At 41.6% G+C, this 18,884-nt stretch overlaps 1 protein-coding gene across 5 annotated transcripts in view; it reads right to left on the bottom strand.

Annotated features, from left to right (window-relative positions):
- Positions 1-18,884, bottom strand: part of LOC101325731 (E3 SUMO-protein ligase ZNF451) — a 125,641-nt gene that overhangs the window by 98,133 nt on the left and 8,624 nt on the right. For 2 of the 5 annotated variants that reach the window (XR_012334528.1, XM_073810899.1), the window contains exon 2: positions 507-590. Coding sequence is in view for 3 of the 5 variants with exons in the window: in XM_073810899.1 (XP_073667000.1) it covers positions 507-590 (84 nt within the window). In the remaining 2 variants the exon portion in view is untranslated. Of the gene's footprint in view, positions 1-506; positions 591-946; positions 3,593-18,054; positions 18,881-18,884 lie in introns of those variants that run through there. The other 3 variants (XR_002175622.3, XM_073810900.1, XM_073810898.1) reach the window with 3 other exon arrangements.

Below are 18,884 nucleotides of genomic sequence, written 5' to 3'. Positions count from 1 at the left end.
CCTCGCCTGCTGGACTGTGCTGTAAACAGGATGAGCTCGGAGCTTAGTGAAGTCTTCAAGCCACCCGCCTTCACGTTATGGAGACACACAGGCTCAGAAGTTGAGTTCCTGCAGCCCTTCTGGTTTTCTACCTCATTCCTCATCACTAGCCGCCCCTTCTCCCTAACCTGTGTGCTATCTTTTAGAAGTTACTCTTGTCTCATTTCAAAACACTCTTAGGAGACCACAACCCTGCGTACATGAAAGGCTCTAAGTGCAGGGGGAGAGGCGAGATTCAGGGTACAACACGCACCGCAGGCCACAGGCTTTGTGATGCCTACTGGGGCTGCTCAGACACCTCTTCAGGCAAATTCCCTACTCCTATGCCCTACTCCACAGTGTACAGTCTCTATCAGACATTCACACACGTTTGCTGCATGATGAACAAACAGGTGAGAGGTAATCACATCACGGCTTATCACGCATAGTCTCTGACTCGGAAAAACCCGAATATCGTCGCTACTTACACTAACAAACTGAATGTCATCTTCATTTTCCTCGGGTGTTGACTCGGACGCCTCAGGCCCAGCTGGAGGGACACATTCTATTATCTATAAAATAAGCCAAAGCACGGTTATCTAGACAACCCCGCACTTACAGATTTTTCCAAAGGGAACCGAAAAACGAAAGCTCTCGAGAAGACCTAACGGAGTCCCAGCCTCCGCGAGCCCGAGGTCGCGTCCGTGGACCGCAGGGGCCCCTCCGCATCCCTTCTCCCGAGGAGCAGGGAGCACGCTCCCCCAAGAGGCAGTCGGCCTCGGAACCCACGCCGCGCCCGCGCCGAGCAGAGGTTCCCGAGCCGGGCCGGGCGGCCATTGTTGCTGAGGCACCCTCGTCCCCCAGGCCCCCAGGCCCGGCCCAGCACCCCCCGGACCCCGCACCACACCGTGCCCAGCCCGCTACTCACCTCCGACCCTGGGTCTCCCATCTCCCCGACAGCCCGCCTGCCGGCACCCGCGCTGCCGCCGTCCCCGCCGCCGCCTCAGCCTCCCCGCCGAACCCGCCGGCCAGCCAGCCACACGCCGCCGTGACCCGCCCCCGCGTGCGTGCCGAGCCGAGGACGCCGCCGAGCCGCCGACACCGCGGGCGGAAAGGGCTGCAAAACCGCTTCCCGAGGAGGAGTGGCCCGCTAGGCCCGCTGTGCCTGGCCTCCCTGGCGCAGTCCCGGCCTCCCTCCTCCGCCGCGCCGGCCGCTGGGAACTATAGTTTCAACAGCACCGAGACCACCCTAAGCGTTACTGGAAAAGAACGGAAGAGGACCCCGAGGCATGGCGCATGCGCTCCTCGAGGCTGACGTCACTGCCGCTCGCCGGGCGGTGGGCTGGCGGGGTTCTGTTTTACAGTAAAGGGCGGGGACGAGGATGGGGAGGAGTGCGTAGGCATGCGTTTCGTGTGGTTGTGGAAGTGACAGGCGGGTGACGGAGACTAATTTATCACTTCTCCTTTTTTCTCCGAAGGGTCGGAGATATGGATGCTTAGCCGAATTCTAAGATCAGTGCAGAAATCTGAGGCAGCCTTACACTGCTCACCTGTTCTCCATCCTCAGTCTCCACTCAGAGCCTGTATTAATACACCTGAGGAGGAAAACTGAGGCCCTGAGCTCCCATCTCCAGGTTGACCTGAAGAAAGCTGGCGAGGCTAGAGAATCCTGGGCCCAGTAGGACAGTAATGTTACAACGTACTTTTTAAAGACGTTCTCAGATAGTATCTTAGTAAAATAGAATAGTTGACTGTTTTCCAGTGTTCACACTCAAAAATCCTGTAAAATAGTTCACTCATGTTCAAATATGTGTTCTCATATTTTTCACTTAACTGCCTTACCAAAAAGCCCCATTTTTTTTTTTTTACACATCCACAATTGTTAGTAAAGGTTTTGAAAAGACTTTAAGTTGGAAAATTCTTGTAAATCTTAGATGCCTTTTTTGCCTGTCTGCATACATGCCCAACATGTGATTACCTATATTGGTAGTAATTATTGCTTAATAGTCCATATTTCCTTCCAGGGCTTTATGACTTAAGTTGCTTTTCTACTTCGTAAGTTTGAGAATTGTAGAGGCAAATTGAGAATGAGAGACCTGCCTGTTGTGTTCCTTAAAAGCTGTATGTAAATATTTCTAAAACTTTTAAATGTCTAGGCAAAACTTGTATTTAGGATTCTCCTAATGTGCTGGTGAGAGTTCAGTGGAACATTTACATTAACCATTTGCAGGTAGGAGTTAATGTGTAAAACTTGGAAAACAAGAGCCCAAATATGCTCATAACTCTTCATTCCTTGTGCGCTCCCAATACAGGGGGCCAGGGTTCAATCCCAGCCAGGGAATTAGATTCTGCATGCATGCCACAACTAAGAAGTCCCGTATGCCACAACGAAGACCTGACACAGCCAAGGTAGACTGATAGATAGATAGATAGATAGATAGATAGATAGATAGATAGATACTGGTGTTAAGATTGAACCTGTACCATGATTCTCTGAGGAAGGTATTAAAAAAAATTTCTAAAAGCATATTTTTTTAAATGCAAGGCATATATAATATGGTCAGAACCACATCAAACCACCAAGCAAACCATGCCTGAAATAGGAACCCGACTTAAGTACTAATAGTAATTTTCTCTGGGGAGCTGGACTATGTGTTAATAAGAAAATCTTTTGAAACCCATTAATATTTAAGCGACATGCCTGTAGTTCCTGTAAGGCCAGTTTTATTTAGCTTGGTGTAGCAGAGGAGAACAAACTATAGGCAAAGCTTGGGAGTCCCTTAATCTTAGGAAATTAAGAAGAGATTGGGTGGGGTGCTTTAAAGGCCAGTCGGTGTGGTAGGGAACTGGTTAGAATTGGAAAAAGCAGAGTTCTTTGCTGATTGGTTCAGGGTTCAAAATGGAAACTTTTAACCATGGGAAAATGTTTTTTATGTTTCACTGTGGATCCATTATTTTGCTTTATGAGTTAAGATCCTGAAGGGAACCCATCAATGGGTTTGGTAACCCCTCAAATTCAGTTCTCTTAGACTTTGTTGGACACAACATTATAATAATTTCCAAATCTACATGTTGATATCCTTCCTTCAACTCATTGAAACAAATAAGTACAGGCTTCAACTTTAGTTTTGATTTCAGCAGTTTTCTATTGACTTTCTAGCTGGTTTTGTTGAGTGATTATTTATAGAACCATCTGTTTGAACATTGGCTGCATCCAGGATTTAAGATTCCAAGTCCTGGTTCTTGACTAAGGGAATGACACCAAGAGGAAATTAAATGCATCAGTAAGTCTCAAACCCTCTTTAAGAATCACTGTTCAGGGAATTCCCTGGTGGTCCAGTGGTTAGGACTCAGCACTTTCAATGCCGGGGCCCCAGGTTCAATCCCTGGTCGGAGAACTAAGATTCCACAAGCCACCTGGCCAAAACAAACAAAAAAGAATCATTGTCCAATATTCATAAATCTCAAAAAAGGGAAAGTATAGCATTCAACTTGGGGAAAAGAGTTAATATATACACAGCACCAAATATTATGCTTTAGAAAAGGAACAAATATTTCCAATGCATTTGTATTATTAAGAACCATATTTGGTTTGGAGTAAATGCTCTAAGACCTGGCAACTGGAATGGTCTCTTTAATAAGTTCTGATAAAGTAAGAAATAGATTTATAGGCATTTATTCCAAAATAGAATATTCTTTAGGGAAGAAAAATGGCTCTTAAGATACTTTGGAACCAGTTGTCACAGTCATTTTCTGGGAGTTGTGAGAGCAGAACAAAGAGCATTTAGATCTGAAAGAGTACAAAAGACTATCCACTAGGTCTGTAGTACAATTTCTTTGTTCCTCTCAGGTCTGGAATTCTGTACAAGTGTTGCACACAAGGAAAAGAAGCGCAGGAAAAAAGGGGTGGTTCATTTCTATGGTTGGGTCATATGTACAAGCCACTTTTCTCATCAGAGGAAGCTGTGATAATTACTTCTTCGGGAAAGGAATCCTCCCCTTCAAGCAATCAGGTATTTGCCCTTATGAGTAAACTGGGAACAGTAGTTTGGGGTAACATTACTACATATTGTGAGTAGTATTTGCAAAACTTCCCACCCTCTTTCTAGAAATGTTTGGAGGATCATCTTTCAGTATTTGCTTCATAGCAGTACTACTCCTCCATATAAGGCCACTGAACAAAACTTCTGATGGTTCAACTTGTAGTGGGTCACAAGGGTTTTGGAAACACCATGGACAACCAAAATATTAGAAATGGTTTGTATCTGATAAAGTAATTGGTCTGTGGCACAGTTTAACCGTAGGTATATTTGTTACTATCTTGCTGGCTGGTATTAAGATGTCATAAGTATTAAGATCTATTTAACCTCTTTTATGATAATCTACATGTTAGAATAGTTGTTAAAATTTATTTACTAAAGAGTGACTATGGAGGAATTTAAGGCAAGTATAATATTCTTTCTTCCCACAAACTGAAGGGTGAAAAATCCTAAGCACGAGCAAAACTTCTGTATGATTTCACACTTACAGAAAAATTGCAAGAATAGTATCTGTTTTATCGTATTCTGTATTTCTATCTACATAGAAATATACACATACTTTTTTCTTTCTGAATCACTGGAGAGTAGGTTGCATATATCATGCCTCCTTATCCCTTAATAGTTCAGTGTGTACTTCCTAAGAATCAGGATTTTCTTTGACATGTGTACTTGTTTTAGTCCTCTTGGGCTGCTTTACTAATTTAGCATAGAGAGGGTGGCTTAAACAACAATTTATTTCTCACAGCCTGGAGGCTGGGAAGTCCCTGATCAAGGTGCCAGCACAATCAGTTCTTGGTTAGAGCCCTCTTCCTGGTTTGCAGACAGTCTTCTTTTACTTTCACAGGGTGGAAAGCAGAGAGAAGCAAGCTCTCTTGTGTCTTTCTTGTAAGGACACTAATCCCATCGTGAGAGCTCCACCCTCATGACCTCATTATCTCCCCCAAACTCCATCTCCAAATACCATCCTAATGGGGATGAATTTTGAAGGGACATAAACATGTAGGCCATGACAGTATTATCATCAAAATTTGGAAATTTAACATGGAATGATCCTTTTTTTCCTAATCTGCAGTCCTTTATCACATTTTATCAATTGTCTACTCCAGGATCACATAGTGCATTGAGTTATGTCTCTTTATTCTTCTTTAATTCGGAGCAGTTTTTCAACTTTGTCTTTCATGATATTGATGTTTTTGAATTCCCAAGGCCAAATATTTTATAAAATGCTCCCCAATTTTGGTTCGTCAGATGTTTCCTCATGATTTGATTCATGTTATGCATTACCAGACAAAATAAATCGAAGTGATGCTGAAGTGTTTTAGGTGATCACATCCAGAGACCCATGATGGCTATTTGACCCTCATTGAGGATATTAATTTTAATCACCTGGTCAAGGTATCGCCCCATATCAACAATATGTAATTTCCCCCTTATAAATAATAGGCCATCTGGGGGGATATACTTTTAGACCATTCAAACACTATGCCTCATGAAATGTATTGCCTATATATAGCATATTCTGATGATTTTTGCTTTTCCCAAACTTTACTATGACGTCCACAAAATGATAATATCCCAACTCTACTGTTCTCTCAACTTTTTTTTATTAAGAAAGATTTTAATTAAAAATTTTATTGGAGTATAGTTGATTTACAATGTTCTGTTAGTTTCTGCTATACAGCAAAGTGAATCAGTTTTACATATACATATATCCACTCTTTTTTTAGATTCTTTTCTCATATAGGTCATTACAGAGTATTGAGAAAACTTCCCTGTGCTATACATAGGTCCTTATTAGTTATCTATTTTCTATATAGTAGTGTGTATATGTTAATCCCAAACTCCTAACTTATCTCCCCCACCCTGCTTTCCTCCCAGTAACCATTAGTTTGTTTTCTGTATCTGTTTTGACTCTTTTTCTGACTCTATCTTCTGACTCTATTTCTGTTTTGTAAGTTCATTTGTACCATTTTTTTAGATTCCACATATATTTGTCCTTCTCTTTCCGACTTCTGTCCTTTTCTTACTTCACTTAGTATGAAGTAAGGTCACCTCTAGGTCCATCCATGTTGCTGCAAACGGCATTATTTGGTTTTATGGAATATTACTCAGCCATAAAAAAAGAACGAAATAATGCCACCTCTCAACTTTTTTCAGCTGGCATTCTTCTGTAAGAGTCTTACCTTTTCTTTTAAAATAACGTTTTATAAATTTATTTTTGGCTGTGTTGGGTCTTCGTTGCTGTGCACGGGCTTTCTCTAGTTGCAGTGTGCAGGCTTCTCATTGTTACGGCTTCTCGTTGCAGAGTGTGGGCTCTAGGCGCGCAGGCTTCAGTAGTTGTGGCACATGGGCTCAGTAGTTGTGGCTTGTGGGCTCTAGAGCTCAGGCTCAGTAGTTGTGGCACACAGGCTTAGATGCTCCACATGGCATGTGGGATCTTTCTGGGCCAGGGCTCAAACTCGTGTCCCTTGCACTGGCAGGTGGATTCTTAACCACTGTGCCACCAGGGAAGCCCTGAAATAATTTTTCATGTATTAATTCATTTCTAACCTTTCATTGAATGATTTTTTGATGTTTGTACAGAGTGCAGATACAGTCACATCAAGAGCCTTCCTAGCATGTTACCTGGTAATCACTGTGGATATTAGGGGTTCAGAATATCAGAGGTCATTGATTCACAACTTCCTGTGCATCTACTTTTTCTACCTTGTGACCTGTAACACTTGTTTTAGATGTAGCTTGGCCATGCCATATATCTATGTTCTGATTAGTATTTTTTTCTTTAGAGACAATTTTACATTCACGTGCAGTTTTAAGAATACAGAGTACTTGTGACATGATGATGTGCAGAGCTATGCTGATGTGGACAAATGATGTCACCTGTCATTCCAGTAAACACATGTTACTGGATTCCATCCCTCAGCCACTGCAGTGCACACTGAGGGGAATTCAAGGTGGAGAAAAAAAGGGTACTGGCCCTAGATCGGTAAGATGTATATTGAAGGAATAATTTCAATGACCCAAGATTCTTGCATCTTCCCATACATAAAAGAGCACTGAAATCATTAACTTGAGATGTCTTTTTTTGTGTGATTAGCAGTTACCTTGTGATCTTTGCTACATTTTTTTTTTTTCAGCAAAAACTCCTACATATCCTGGCTCTCCTCTCGCCTCTTTGGAACAGTTCCTCAGAGCTATCTGAGTGGCTGTTTCCCCAGGCTACAGTCCTCAGTAAGGTCCCCAAATAAAACATGTAACTTGAAACTTTTTAGGATGTGTTTCGTGTTTTTTCTGTCAATAATTTTGGCAACCAATGAAGAGACCCAGAGCAGACTTCTCTCTTTTGCCTAAACTCGATGAGGATCCAGAGCCTGGGTACCAGCAGAGGCCTCTTGTGCCCATCTGCCTCCTCTGAGGGTCCAGATAAATTTGAGTGAGTCTCTCCTGTGTCTCTAACCTCCCATTGTTGGCTCATGATCCTAAGTTTTGTTTGGTGGTATTAAACTCCTCACTGGAGTAACAGGTTTCCTTGAACTTAGGTACCTGGGTTATCCTCCGTTGAAAGACACTGGGAAGATTTTATTATGTTCATACAGAATTTATACTTACAAGTACTTGCTTAATTGGGAATTAAATGAAATCTTGCCCTAATAATGGCCAAAGCCAAAAATAAATGAATTAATTAATTAATTTTAAAAAAATTAGGAGTGGTTATCATTATTTATTTATTTAGCTGCGTTGGGTCTTTGTTGCTCGTGCAGGCTTTCTCTAGTTGTGGCAAGCAGGGGCTACTCTTTGCTGTGGTGTGCGGGCTTCTCATTGTGGGGGCTTCTCTTGTTGTGGAGCACAGGCTCTAGGCACACGGGCTTCAGTAGTTGTGGCACACGGGCTCAGCAGTTGTGGCTCGCGGGCTCTAGAGTGCAGGCTCAGTAGTTGTGGCACATGGGCTTAGTTGCTCCACAGCATGTGGGATCTTTCCAGACCAGGGCTCAAACCTGTATCTCCTGCATTGGCAGGCGGATTCTTAACCACTGAGCCACAAAGGAAGTCCGGGAGTGGTTAACTTTAAAAAACAACAACAACAAAAAAGCAGTCAACAGAAACTGCCTGTGAGAACAGATTTGTAAGAAAAAGATGCCAAATCAGCCATTATATACACATTCACAGAACTACAGGAAACATGATTAAGAAGTAAATAAAGGTATGATGGCAATGTTACATCAAATAGAAAATATCAATAAAAGATAAAAATTATACAAAAAGATGGAACTTGTAAAGTACAACAAATGAAAATTTTAAAAAATCACTTCATAAACTGGACTTCACCAAAACTAAAAACTTTTGTGCTTCAAAGGACACCATCAAGAAAGTGACAAGATAACCCAAGAAATGGGAGAAAATATTTGCAAATCATATATGTGATAAGAGACTTGTATCCAGAATGTAAAGCTATACAAAGATATATAAAGATGTACAATGATCAATAGGCACATGAAAATATGCTCAAATCATTAGTCATCAGGTAAGTGCAAATCAAAACCAGAATGAGATACTACTTCACACCCACTTGGATAACTAAGATTAAAAAGTCAGATAACAAGAGTTGACAAGGATGTGGAGAAACAGTAACCCTCATGGTACTGCTAGGGGAATGTAAAATTTTGCAGCCACTTTGGAAAGCAGTGTAGCAATTCCTCAAATGATTAAACGTAAGAGTTAACATATGATCCAGCAATTCCCCTCTTAGATATATACCCGGGAGAAGTGAAAGCATATGTTCATACAAAAACACTTCCAAGAATGTTTATAGCAGCATTATTCATAATAGCTAATAGGTGAAAGCAAGGCAAACATTCATCACTTGATGAATTAATAAATAAAATGTAGTATATGCACATGCAATGGAATATTATTCATGCACAAAAAGAATGAAGTGCCAATACATACTACAAGATGGATGAACCCTTAAAATGTTATGGTAAGTGAAAGAAGGCAGTCACAAAATACCACCTCACTGCACTTCCCAGCCCATGATGCATGCCTGCTGGTGTGTGCGGCAACTGGGGGCTGAAACTCAGGCTTCAGTGGACAGACCCAGGGAGAGGACTCAGTTTGGCTGTGCGAAGACAGTCCGAAGGGCCTAGAATGTGGTCCAGGCTGCAACTGGGGGTGTGTGCAGGACACAGCCCAGGTCCATCATGCGAAGGGAGGGGCAGGCTCCACCACAGCAGTGTGTTCACAGGGGAATGCAGGCAATCGGCTCAGACTTCAGCCCTGTCTCCATGTGTGGACAACCTTCCAGAGCTTGTGCATTCCAAGAGCTCGGAGGGGTGGAGCTCATGAAGAAGAGGGAACATTCCTAAAGTCATTCTATGTAACCACCATCACCTTGGTACCCAAACCAGACAAAGACACTACCAAAAAATTACAGGCCAGTATCTTTGACAAATATAGTTAGAAAAATCCTCAAAAAAATATTAGCAAACCGAATCCAACAACACATAAAAATGATCATATACCATGATCAGGTTGGATTCATTCCAGAGCCACAAGGATGGTTCAACATTATGCAAATCAATCAACGTGATACGCCAAATCAAAAAAAGAAATGACAAAAACCACATGATCATCTCAATAGATGAGAAAAAGCACTGATAAAATTCAACATCTATTCACAATAAAAACTGTCACCAAAGTGGCTATATCGGGAACATACCTCAACATAATAAAAGCTATCTATGCCAAACCAAGAGTCAACATAATACTCAACAGTGAAAAGCTGAAAACCTTCCTGCTAATATCTGGAACAAGACAAGGATACCCACTTTCACCACTTTTATTCAACATAGCGTTGGAAGTCCTAGCCACAGCAATCAGACAAGAAAAAGAGATAAAAGGTATCCAAATTGGAAGCAAAGGGCTTCCCTGGTGGCGCAGTGGTTGAGAGTCCGCCTGCCGATGCAGGGGACATGGGTTCGTGCCCCGGTCCGGGAAGATCCCACATGCCATGGAGCGGCTGCGCCCGTGAGCCATGGCCACTAAGCCTGCGCGTCCGGAGCCTGTGCTCCACAACGGGAGAGGCCACAACAGTGAGAGGCCCACGTACCGCAAAAAAAAAAAAAATTGGAAGGAAAGAGGTAAAACTGTCAATATATGCAGATGACATGATACTCTCTCTAGAAAACTATAGCCTCAACACAAAAACCTATTAGAACTGATAAACAAATTCACCAAGGTATTACGATACAAGATTAACATACAAAAAGCTGTTGTACTTCTTTACACTAACAATGCAACAACAGAAAGAAAAAGTAAAAAAAACCAACCCTTTTAAAAATCACATCAAAAAGAAATAAAACACATAGGAATAAAACTGACCAAAGAGGTGAAAGACAGACGCTGAGAACAATGAAACACTGATAAAGGGAACTGAAGATGATTCAAAGAAATGGAAAGATAACTCATGAGCTTGGATTGGAAGAATTAACATTGTTAAAATGACCATACTACCCAAAGCAACCCACAGATTTAATGTGAACCCCATCAAATTACCCATGACATTTTTCACAGAACTAGAACAAATAATCCAAAAATTGATATGGAACCACAAAAGACCCAGAATTGCCAAACCAATCCTGAGGAAAGAGAACAAAGCTGGAGGCATAACCCTTCTAGACTTCAGACAATACTACAAAGCTAGAGCAATCAAGGCAGCATGGTACGGGCACAAAAACAAACATATGGATCAATGGAACAGAATAGAGAGCCCAGAAATCAACCCACACACCTAAGGTCAATTAATCTTCGACAAAGGAGGCAAGAATATGCAATAGAGAAAAGACAGTGTCTTCAGCAATCAGCGCTGGGAAAACTGGACAGCTGCATGTAAATCAATGAAGTTAGAACACTCCTTCACACCATACGCAAAAATAAGCTCAAAATAGTTTAAAGACTTGGGACTTCCCTGGTGGTCTGGTGGCTAAGACTCCGTGCTCTCAATGCAGGGGGCCCGGGTTTGATCCCTGCTCAGGGAACTAGATCCCATATGCCACAACTGAGAGTTCACATGCCATAATTAAAGATCCCACATGCCACAACTAAATCCTGCATACTGCAACAAAGATCCTGCACGTGACAACAAAGATCCTGCGTGCCGCAACTAAGACCCGACACAGCCAAATAAATACATAGATGTTAAAAAAATAATTTAGAATCTTGGGGTGGAGTCAAGATGGTGGACTAGGAGGATGTGGAATTCACATCTCTGCACAACTAGTGCACCTACCAGGCACTGGTGGGGAACCACAGACAACTAAGGGAATGGGAAGATGCCCAAGCGACTGGGCAGGATGTTGGGGGAGGGCGGGGGGAGGAGAAGTAGAGGTGGGATGGGACCAGCAGCCCTGAGGAGCAGTTGGGGGAGGGGAGGGGTTCCCACGCCCAGAGGGAAACAGGGGAGACCCTGGAGAGGGCAGAGAATCAGAAGGGAATGAGGCCAGCATTTACCCTGCCCACTTGGGCCCTGGGGAGCCTGCTGAGGTCCTGGGCCTGATCCTCTGCCCATCAAGACCTCCTCCAGCCACGTGGGTCCTGTGGGAGTGGGAGGGAGAAAGGGGGAGAAAAACTAAAAGCTGGCCGAATTGGACCAGCACCCATGAGGGGCAGCTGGGTGGAGGGGAAGGGTACCATGCCTGGAGCGGCTCACCCACAATTAGGGATCAATGGGGACAGGGGAGACCCTCAGGAAAGCAGAGGATCGGAAGGGAGTGCAGCTAGAGTTTTCCCTGGCCACTTGAGCCCTGGGGAGCCTGTTGAAGTCCCGGGCCTAATCTGGGACCAATTACAAGTATTGAAATTGAATCTGTGATTTAAAAACTCCCAACAAACAACACTCCAGGACCAGATTGCTTCATAGGCAAATTCTATCAAACATTTAGAGAAGAGTTAACACTGATTCTTCTCAAACTCTTCCAAAAAACTGCAGAGGTAGAAACACTCCTAAACTCATTCTACAAAGCCACCACCACCATGATACCTAAACCAGATGAAGATATCACAAAAAAAGAAAATTACAGACCAATATCACTGATGAACATAGATGCAAAAATCCTCAAAAAATACTAGCAAACAGAATCCAATACAGGACCTAATAAAGGCCATATACAACAAACCCACAACAAACATCATTCTCAATGGTGAAAAACTGCAAGTATTTCCTCTAAGATAAGGAACAAGACAAGGATTAAAGACCTAAATGTAAGACCAGACACTATAAACTTAAAACTCTTAGAGAAAAACATAGGAAAAACACTCTTTGACATAAACCACAGCAAGATCCTTTTTGACCCACCTCCTAGAGTAATGAAAGTAAAAACAAAAATAAACAAATGGGACCTAATTAAACTTAAAAGTTTTTGCACAGCAAAGGAAATCAAAAACAAGATGAAAAGACAACCCTCAGAATGGGAGAACAAATTTGCAAATGAAGCAACGGACAAAGGATTAATCTCCAAAATATATAAACAGCTCATGTAGCTCAATATTAAAAAAGCAAGCAACCCAATCAAAAAATGGGCAGAAGACCTATAAATAGACATTTCACCAAAGAAGACATACAAATGGCAAAGAGGCACATGAAAAGATGCTCAACATCACTAATTATTAGAGAAATGCAAATCAAAACTACAATGAGGTATCACCTCATACCAGTCAGAATGGCCATCATCAAAAAGTCTACAAACAATAAATGCTGGAGAGGGTGTGGAGAAGAGAGAACCCTCTTGCAATGTTGGTGGGAATGTAAATTGATACAACCACTGTGGAAAGCAGTATGGAGGTTCCTTAAAAAACAAAAAATAGAACAACCGTATGACCCAGCAATTCCTCTACCGGGCATATACCCTGAGAAAACCATAATTAAAAAAGAGACAGGTACCCCAATGTTCATTGCAGCACTATTTACAACAGCCAGGACATGGAAACAACCTAACTGTCCAACGATAGATGAATGGATAGAGATGATGTGGTACATATATATACTGGAATATTACTCAGAGATAAAAAGTAACGAAATTGGGGGGCTTCCCTGGTGGCGCAGTGGTTGAGAGTCCGCCTGCCGATGCAGGGGACACGGGTTCGTGCCCCAGTCCGGGAGGATCCCACATGCCGCGGAGCGGCTGGGCCTGTGAGCCATGGTCGCTGAGCCTGCGCGTCTGGAGCCTGTGCTCCACAACGGGAGAGACCACAACAGTGAGAGGCCCCCATACCGCAAAAAAAAAAAAAAAATAGTAACGAAATTGGGTCATTTTTAGAGATGTGGATGGACCTAGAGTCTGTCATACAGAATGAAGTAAGTCAAAAAGAAAAAAAACAAATATCATATATTAACACATATATATATGTGGAATCTAGAAAAATGGTACAGATGAACCTATTTTCAGGGTAGGAACAGAAGCGCAGAGGTTGAGAACGGACGTGTGGATGCAGTGGGGGAAGGGGAGGGTGGGAAGAATTGGGAGATTAGGTTTGACATAAACACCCTACCATGTGTAAAATAGATAGCTAGTAGGAACCTGCTGTATAGCACAGGGAGCTCAGCTCGGTGTTCTGTGATGACCTAGATGGGTGGGATGGGGCAGGGGGAGGGAGGTCAAAGATAGAGGGAATATATTTATACATATAGCTGATTCACTTGACTGTACACCAGAAACTAACAAAACACTGTAAAGCAAGTATACTCCAATAAAAAAATTATTTGATAAAAAAAAATGTTAATCCCACCCCCCCCCCCCAAAAATAGTTTAAAGACATAAATATAAGACATGAAAGCATAAAACTCCTAGATGAGAACACAGGCAAAACATAGTCTGACATGAAATATAGCAATGTTTTCTTAGGTCAATCTTCCAAGGCAGAAGAAATAAAAGCAATAAACAAATGGCACCTAATCAAACTTATAAGCTTTTGCACAGCAAAGGAAACCATAAGCAAAAGGAAAAGACAACCTATATACTGGGAGAAAATATTCGCAAACAATGCAACTGACAAGGGCTTAATTTCCAAAATACACCAACAGCTCATACAACTCAATATCAAAAAGCCAAACAACCCAATCAAAAACTGAGAAGACCTAAATAGTCATTTCTCCAAAGAAGACATACACATGGCAAACAGGCACATGAAAAGAAGCTCAACATCACCAATTATTAGAGAAACGCAAATCAAAACTACAATGAGGTACCACCTCACACCAGTCGGGATGGCCATCATCATTTACAAATAATAAATGCTGGAGACTTCAATTAAAAAAAAAAAAAAAAGAACTCCAATAAATGCTGGAGAGGTGTGTGGATAAAAGGGAACGCTCCTACACTATTGGTGGGAATATCAATTGGTGCAGCCACTATGGAGAACAGCATGGAAGTTCCTTAAAAAACTAAAAGTAGAGTTAGCATATGATTCAGCATCCCACTCCTGGGCATATATCCAGGGGAAATTCTAATTTGGAAAGATACATGCACCCCTACGTTCAAAGCAGCACTATTCACAACAGCCAAGACGTGGAAGCAACCCAAACGTCCATCAACAGAGGAATGGATAAAGAAGATGTAGTGTATATATACAATGGAATATTACTCAGTCATAAAAGAGAATGAGATGATGCCATTTGCAGAAACATGGATGGACCTAGAGATTATCATACTAAGTGAAGTAAGTCAGAGAAAGACAAATATATGATATCACTCATTTGTGGAATCTAAAAGAAAAAAAAGATACAAATGAACTTATTTACGAAACAGAAACACATTCACTAACATAGAAAACAAACTTATGGTTACCAAAGGGGAAGGGGTGAAGGGATAAATTAGGAGTTTGTGATGAACAGATACACATACATTATATATATATAATAATATACATTATTATATAGTAATATATAAAATAGATAAACAACAAGGTCCTACTGTATAGCACACGGAGCTATATTCAATATCTTGTAATAATCTATAATGGAAAAAAATCTAAAAAAGTGTATATATGTAAAACTGAATCACTTTGCTGTATATATGAAACTAACATGACATTACCGATCAACTATACTTCAATAAAACAAAACAAATAACAGAAAAAAATGTTTACAGCAACAACCTACAAAATATAAAAAACGTAGGATTTAAATTCGTGTGTAAGACCTATATGAAAAAAATGCAAATATTTACTAAAAAAAGAAAAGCTATAATTTAAACTGAACTTGTTCCTGAATTGGAAGAATCAGTTTTGCAGAGATATAACTTCTTTCTCAATTTGAAAACTATTTAAGTGTAATTCCAATCAAAATGATCATAAAACTAATCTGGGGGCTTCCCTGGTGGCACAGTAGTTAAGAATCCCCCTGACAATGCAGGGGACACGGGTTCGAGCCCTTGTCCGGGAAGATACCTCGTGCCGTGGAGCAACTAAGCCCTTGCGCCACAACTACTGAGCCTGTGTGCCACAACTACTAAAGCCCATGTGCCTAGAGCCCGTGCTCTGCAACAAGAGAAGCCACTGCAATGAGAAGCCCACACCACCACAAGAGTAGCCCCCACTCATCACAACTAGAGAAAGCCCGCACACAGCAACGAAGACCCAACGCAGCCAAAAATAAAAAACAAAACCTCATCTGGACTAATAAACTTATAAAAATAGTCAAAATATTCTTAAAAAACAAAGAATTTTGAGTTATAATTATCAGGTGTTATAACCTCTAGTAATTAAGACATTAAAATGGCAAATTAAAGCATGATTTCATTTCATTTCTCCCGCAATTTTTTTTTCAAGATGAATATAAAAAAATAAATAAGTCCACAAAGACAGCAACAGAGATTTTTCTTTTGTCTTCATCATCTTGGGAAGTAATCTGGGATTTTGAGAGGTCATTTTACATGTATAACTACCATTTATAGAATGATTACTCCATGCCAGGTGCTGTATTTTGCATCTTACACATATAACTTCATTTGATCCATACAACCTTACAGTGTATTATCTGGTATTATCTGCATCAGCCATTTGAAAAAATGTTGTGAGAAATTAAATAGAGTAGTAACTGATTTCACAGGGCAGAGGAAGCAAACCAGTTTGCCCCAGAAAACCCAGGAGGGGCTCAGAACTGACCTGGTATAATGGATGATGTAGATAAGGTTCCATATAACAAAGATAGGTTGAAAGACTGCATGCAGGAGCCATAAATCCCTCCTCCTACACATCTCCACATCCCTACTCACAAGACATTCTCTGCATTAAGTTAAAAGGAGACATCCAGGGCCCAGGACACCAGGTGCAGTTGTGGGCATGAGTGAGAGCTGAAAAGAGAATTCACTGAAAGTCTGTTTTGGGAACACGGTCACTTCCAGCCCCCTTTTGCTGTCACATGTGCAAAGTATTAACAGCCGGAAGAACCACAGGATCTTCTGGAGAGCAATGCAGCACCAAACAAAGGACTCAGTCTCAAGACTGATACATAGGATAACTACCCAAACAGACAGCTTTCTACCCAGCGATTCAAGAGTGAAGTTCCCCATAACATTTAAATATGAAAGAACATCCAAGGATCAAATGGAAAGGCCCTGGAGAGAAAAAGTAAATCTAAGGTAACAAGAAAAAGAGATCTTGGTTCCGTGAAACAGATACTGCCCAGAAAATAATATTTAAAAGAATTTTTTTCTAGAGGGATAAAGGGCATCCAGAAATAAACATAGTATTTTAATGAAAAAGAAATAATCAGGGAACAAGAAATAGGTCTTGGAAATTCGAGTTTTGACAGTTGAAATTAAAAATTCAATAGATGGCTGGAATTTACATAGGCAAGGAAATGTCTCAGAAACAGAAAAAGCAGCTTGGGAGACTCACAAAAAATTGCAGAAAAAGATATAAGACAGAGATTCAGTTCAAGGTAACTGGATTTCCAGGATAATTGGACTTCCAGAAAGAGATAAACTGAAGGGTGGGAGAACATTATAATTTGTATAAAAAGTAATAAAATAAATTTTCCCAGATTTGAGAGATCCATCATGTACCCAGTACAATAAATTTAAAAAGCTAAACAACAGGCACATGTTCTTCCAATTCCAGTATATCAGAGACAAAGATTACAAGAGCCCCAAGGAGTATGAGGACACAGGTTCTGAGTAAAAGGAGAATCAGAGTTGCACTGGGCATCCAAATAGCAACAGTAGATGTAACTCTGGTATAAACGCTGGTAACCTTGCTACCTCTCTACTCCTCCTCTGAGAAAGCAAACAAAACAATGAGGAAAAATAACAAATAAGTAACCAAATAAAGATTCTTTTTAAATGCCCCACTTTCTCAGCAAATAGGTGACAGAAAAAATCTGCAAAACTCTAAAGAAACACGGACTTGCCTGGTGGCAACAGTGGTTAAGAATCCGCCTGCCAATGTAGGGGACACAGGTTCAAGCCCTGGTCCGGGAAGATCCCACATGCCACGAAGCAACTAAGCCCGTGCACCACAACTACTAAGTCTGCGCTCTAGAGCCTGCGAGACACACTGCTGAGCCCGCGTGCCTTAGAGCCCGTGCTCTGCAACAAGAGAAGCCACTGCAATAAGAAGCCCGCACACCACAACAAAGAGTAAGCTCCCTGCTCGCTGCAACTAAAGGAAGCCTGCGTACAGCAACGAGGACCCAACACAGCCAAAAAGAAATATAAATAAATAAAATAAAAACTCTAAAGAAACGCAATTAAAATTAAACAGAAAATGCAAAGGAAATGTCAATGGGCCTCATAAGTGGCAGATCTCAGAAAGTACCAGGCAAGTATACTTCCTGAAAGGCAGAAACTCCTCCAGAAATGCAAAATCTAGAATCTGTAAATCTAACAACTGAGGGGGGAGGTGAGCTGAGCTTCAGCAGAAGTCAGATGCAGAGAGAACAGGCACAGAGAGTATTTGGAGGGCTCCCGGCAGCAGATCTCAGAAAGGTCCAGCAAAAACATACCCCCTGAGGTGCAGGGCTCATCTGGAAGAGCAGGGGCTCTGTCCTCTGTCTGCTGTGCTGGTGAAGGACCTGGGGATGCAGGACCAGTGACAAGTCCTCTCCGACTGAGCCTGGGTCAGACGACAGAGGAAGCAGGGCTACACAAAACATTCCTCAGAAGAGCCACAGCAGCCAGAGTCAGTGGTCTCTGTGAAGCAAAGAGGGCCCCTCCTATCATCCACAAACGCAGATGCAAATAGCTGAGCTGGGAAAAACCAAGTCATTAAGAAACAAGTGTTCATGAAAGGCTATGGCACAGCATCGGTAAGTGATTTTATAAGAAAAAATGTGGGAAAGAGCTGCAAAATTGTCAAACGCAAGAAAGCCATTCACAGAAAAACATTGCCATAGAACAGATGAAAACACTGAGTGCACATTCCAGCACAGGGTAGAACTCTCTGTGAGACTGTCATCTCCACGGAGGACGCAGAACACAGGGCAGGAACTCAGATGTTAATAAATTTTTCTTTGGCACTTTGTTGCACTAACTATAGACTTAGGAAGTCCTTTTCCTTTAGAGAACATAAAAATATCCACCAGTTTACTTTTCTGTTATGGCTTCACTTTTAGCTCTTTACTCCATCTTTAATTTTTTTCTGGAATTTGGTTTGAGGCAGGAATAGACTTAAATTTTTTCAGTATACCTATTTTATTTTGGGATGGGGAAATGCGTATTTCCAAGAAACGATATTGCATGCTCATGGGCCTGCTAGAAATTCTCTGGTTTGATGCGTCACTTGTACTGAGGGTGGAATCTACCTGCAGCTTCTTCACAAGTTTGTGCTCCGATC

The sequence above is a fragment of the Tursiops truncatus genome, chromosome 10 (assembly GCF_011762595.2).
Source record: "Tursiops truncatus isolate mTurTru1 chromosome 10, mTurTru1.mat.Y, whole genome shotgun sequence".
NCBI lineage: Eukaryota > Metazoa > Chordata > Mammalia > Artiodactyla > Delphinidae > Tursiops > Tursiops truncatus.
This window is presented reverse-complemented; position numbering and strand designations above follow the sequence as displayed.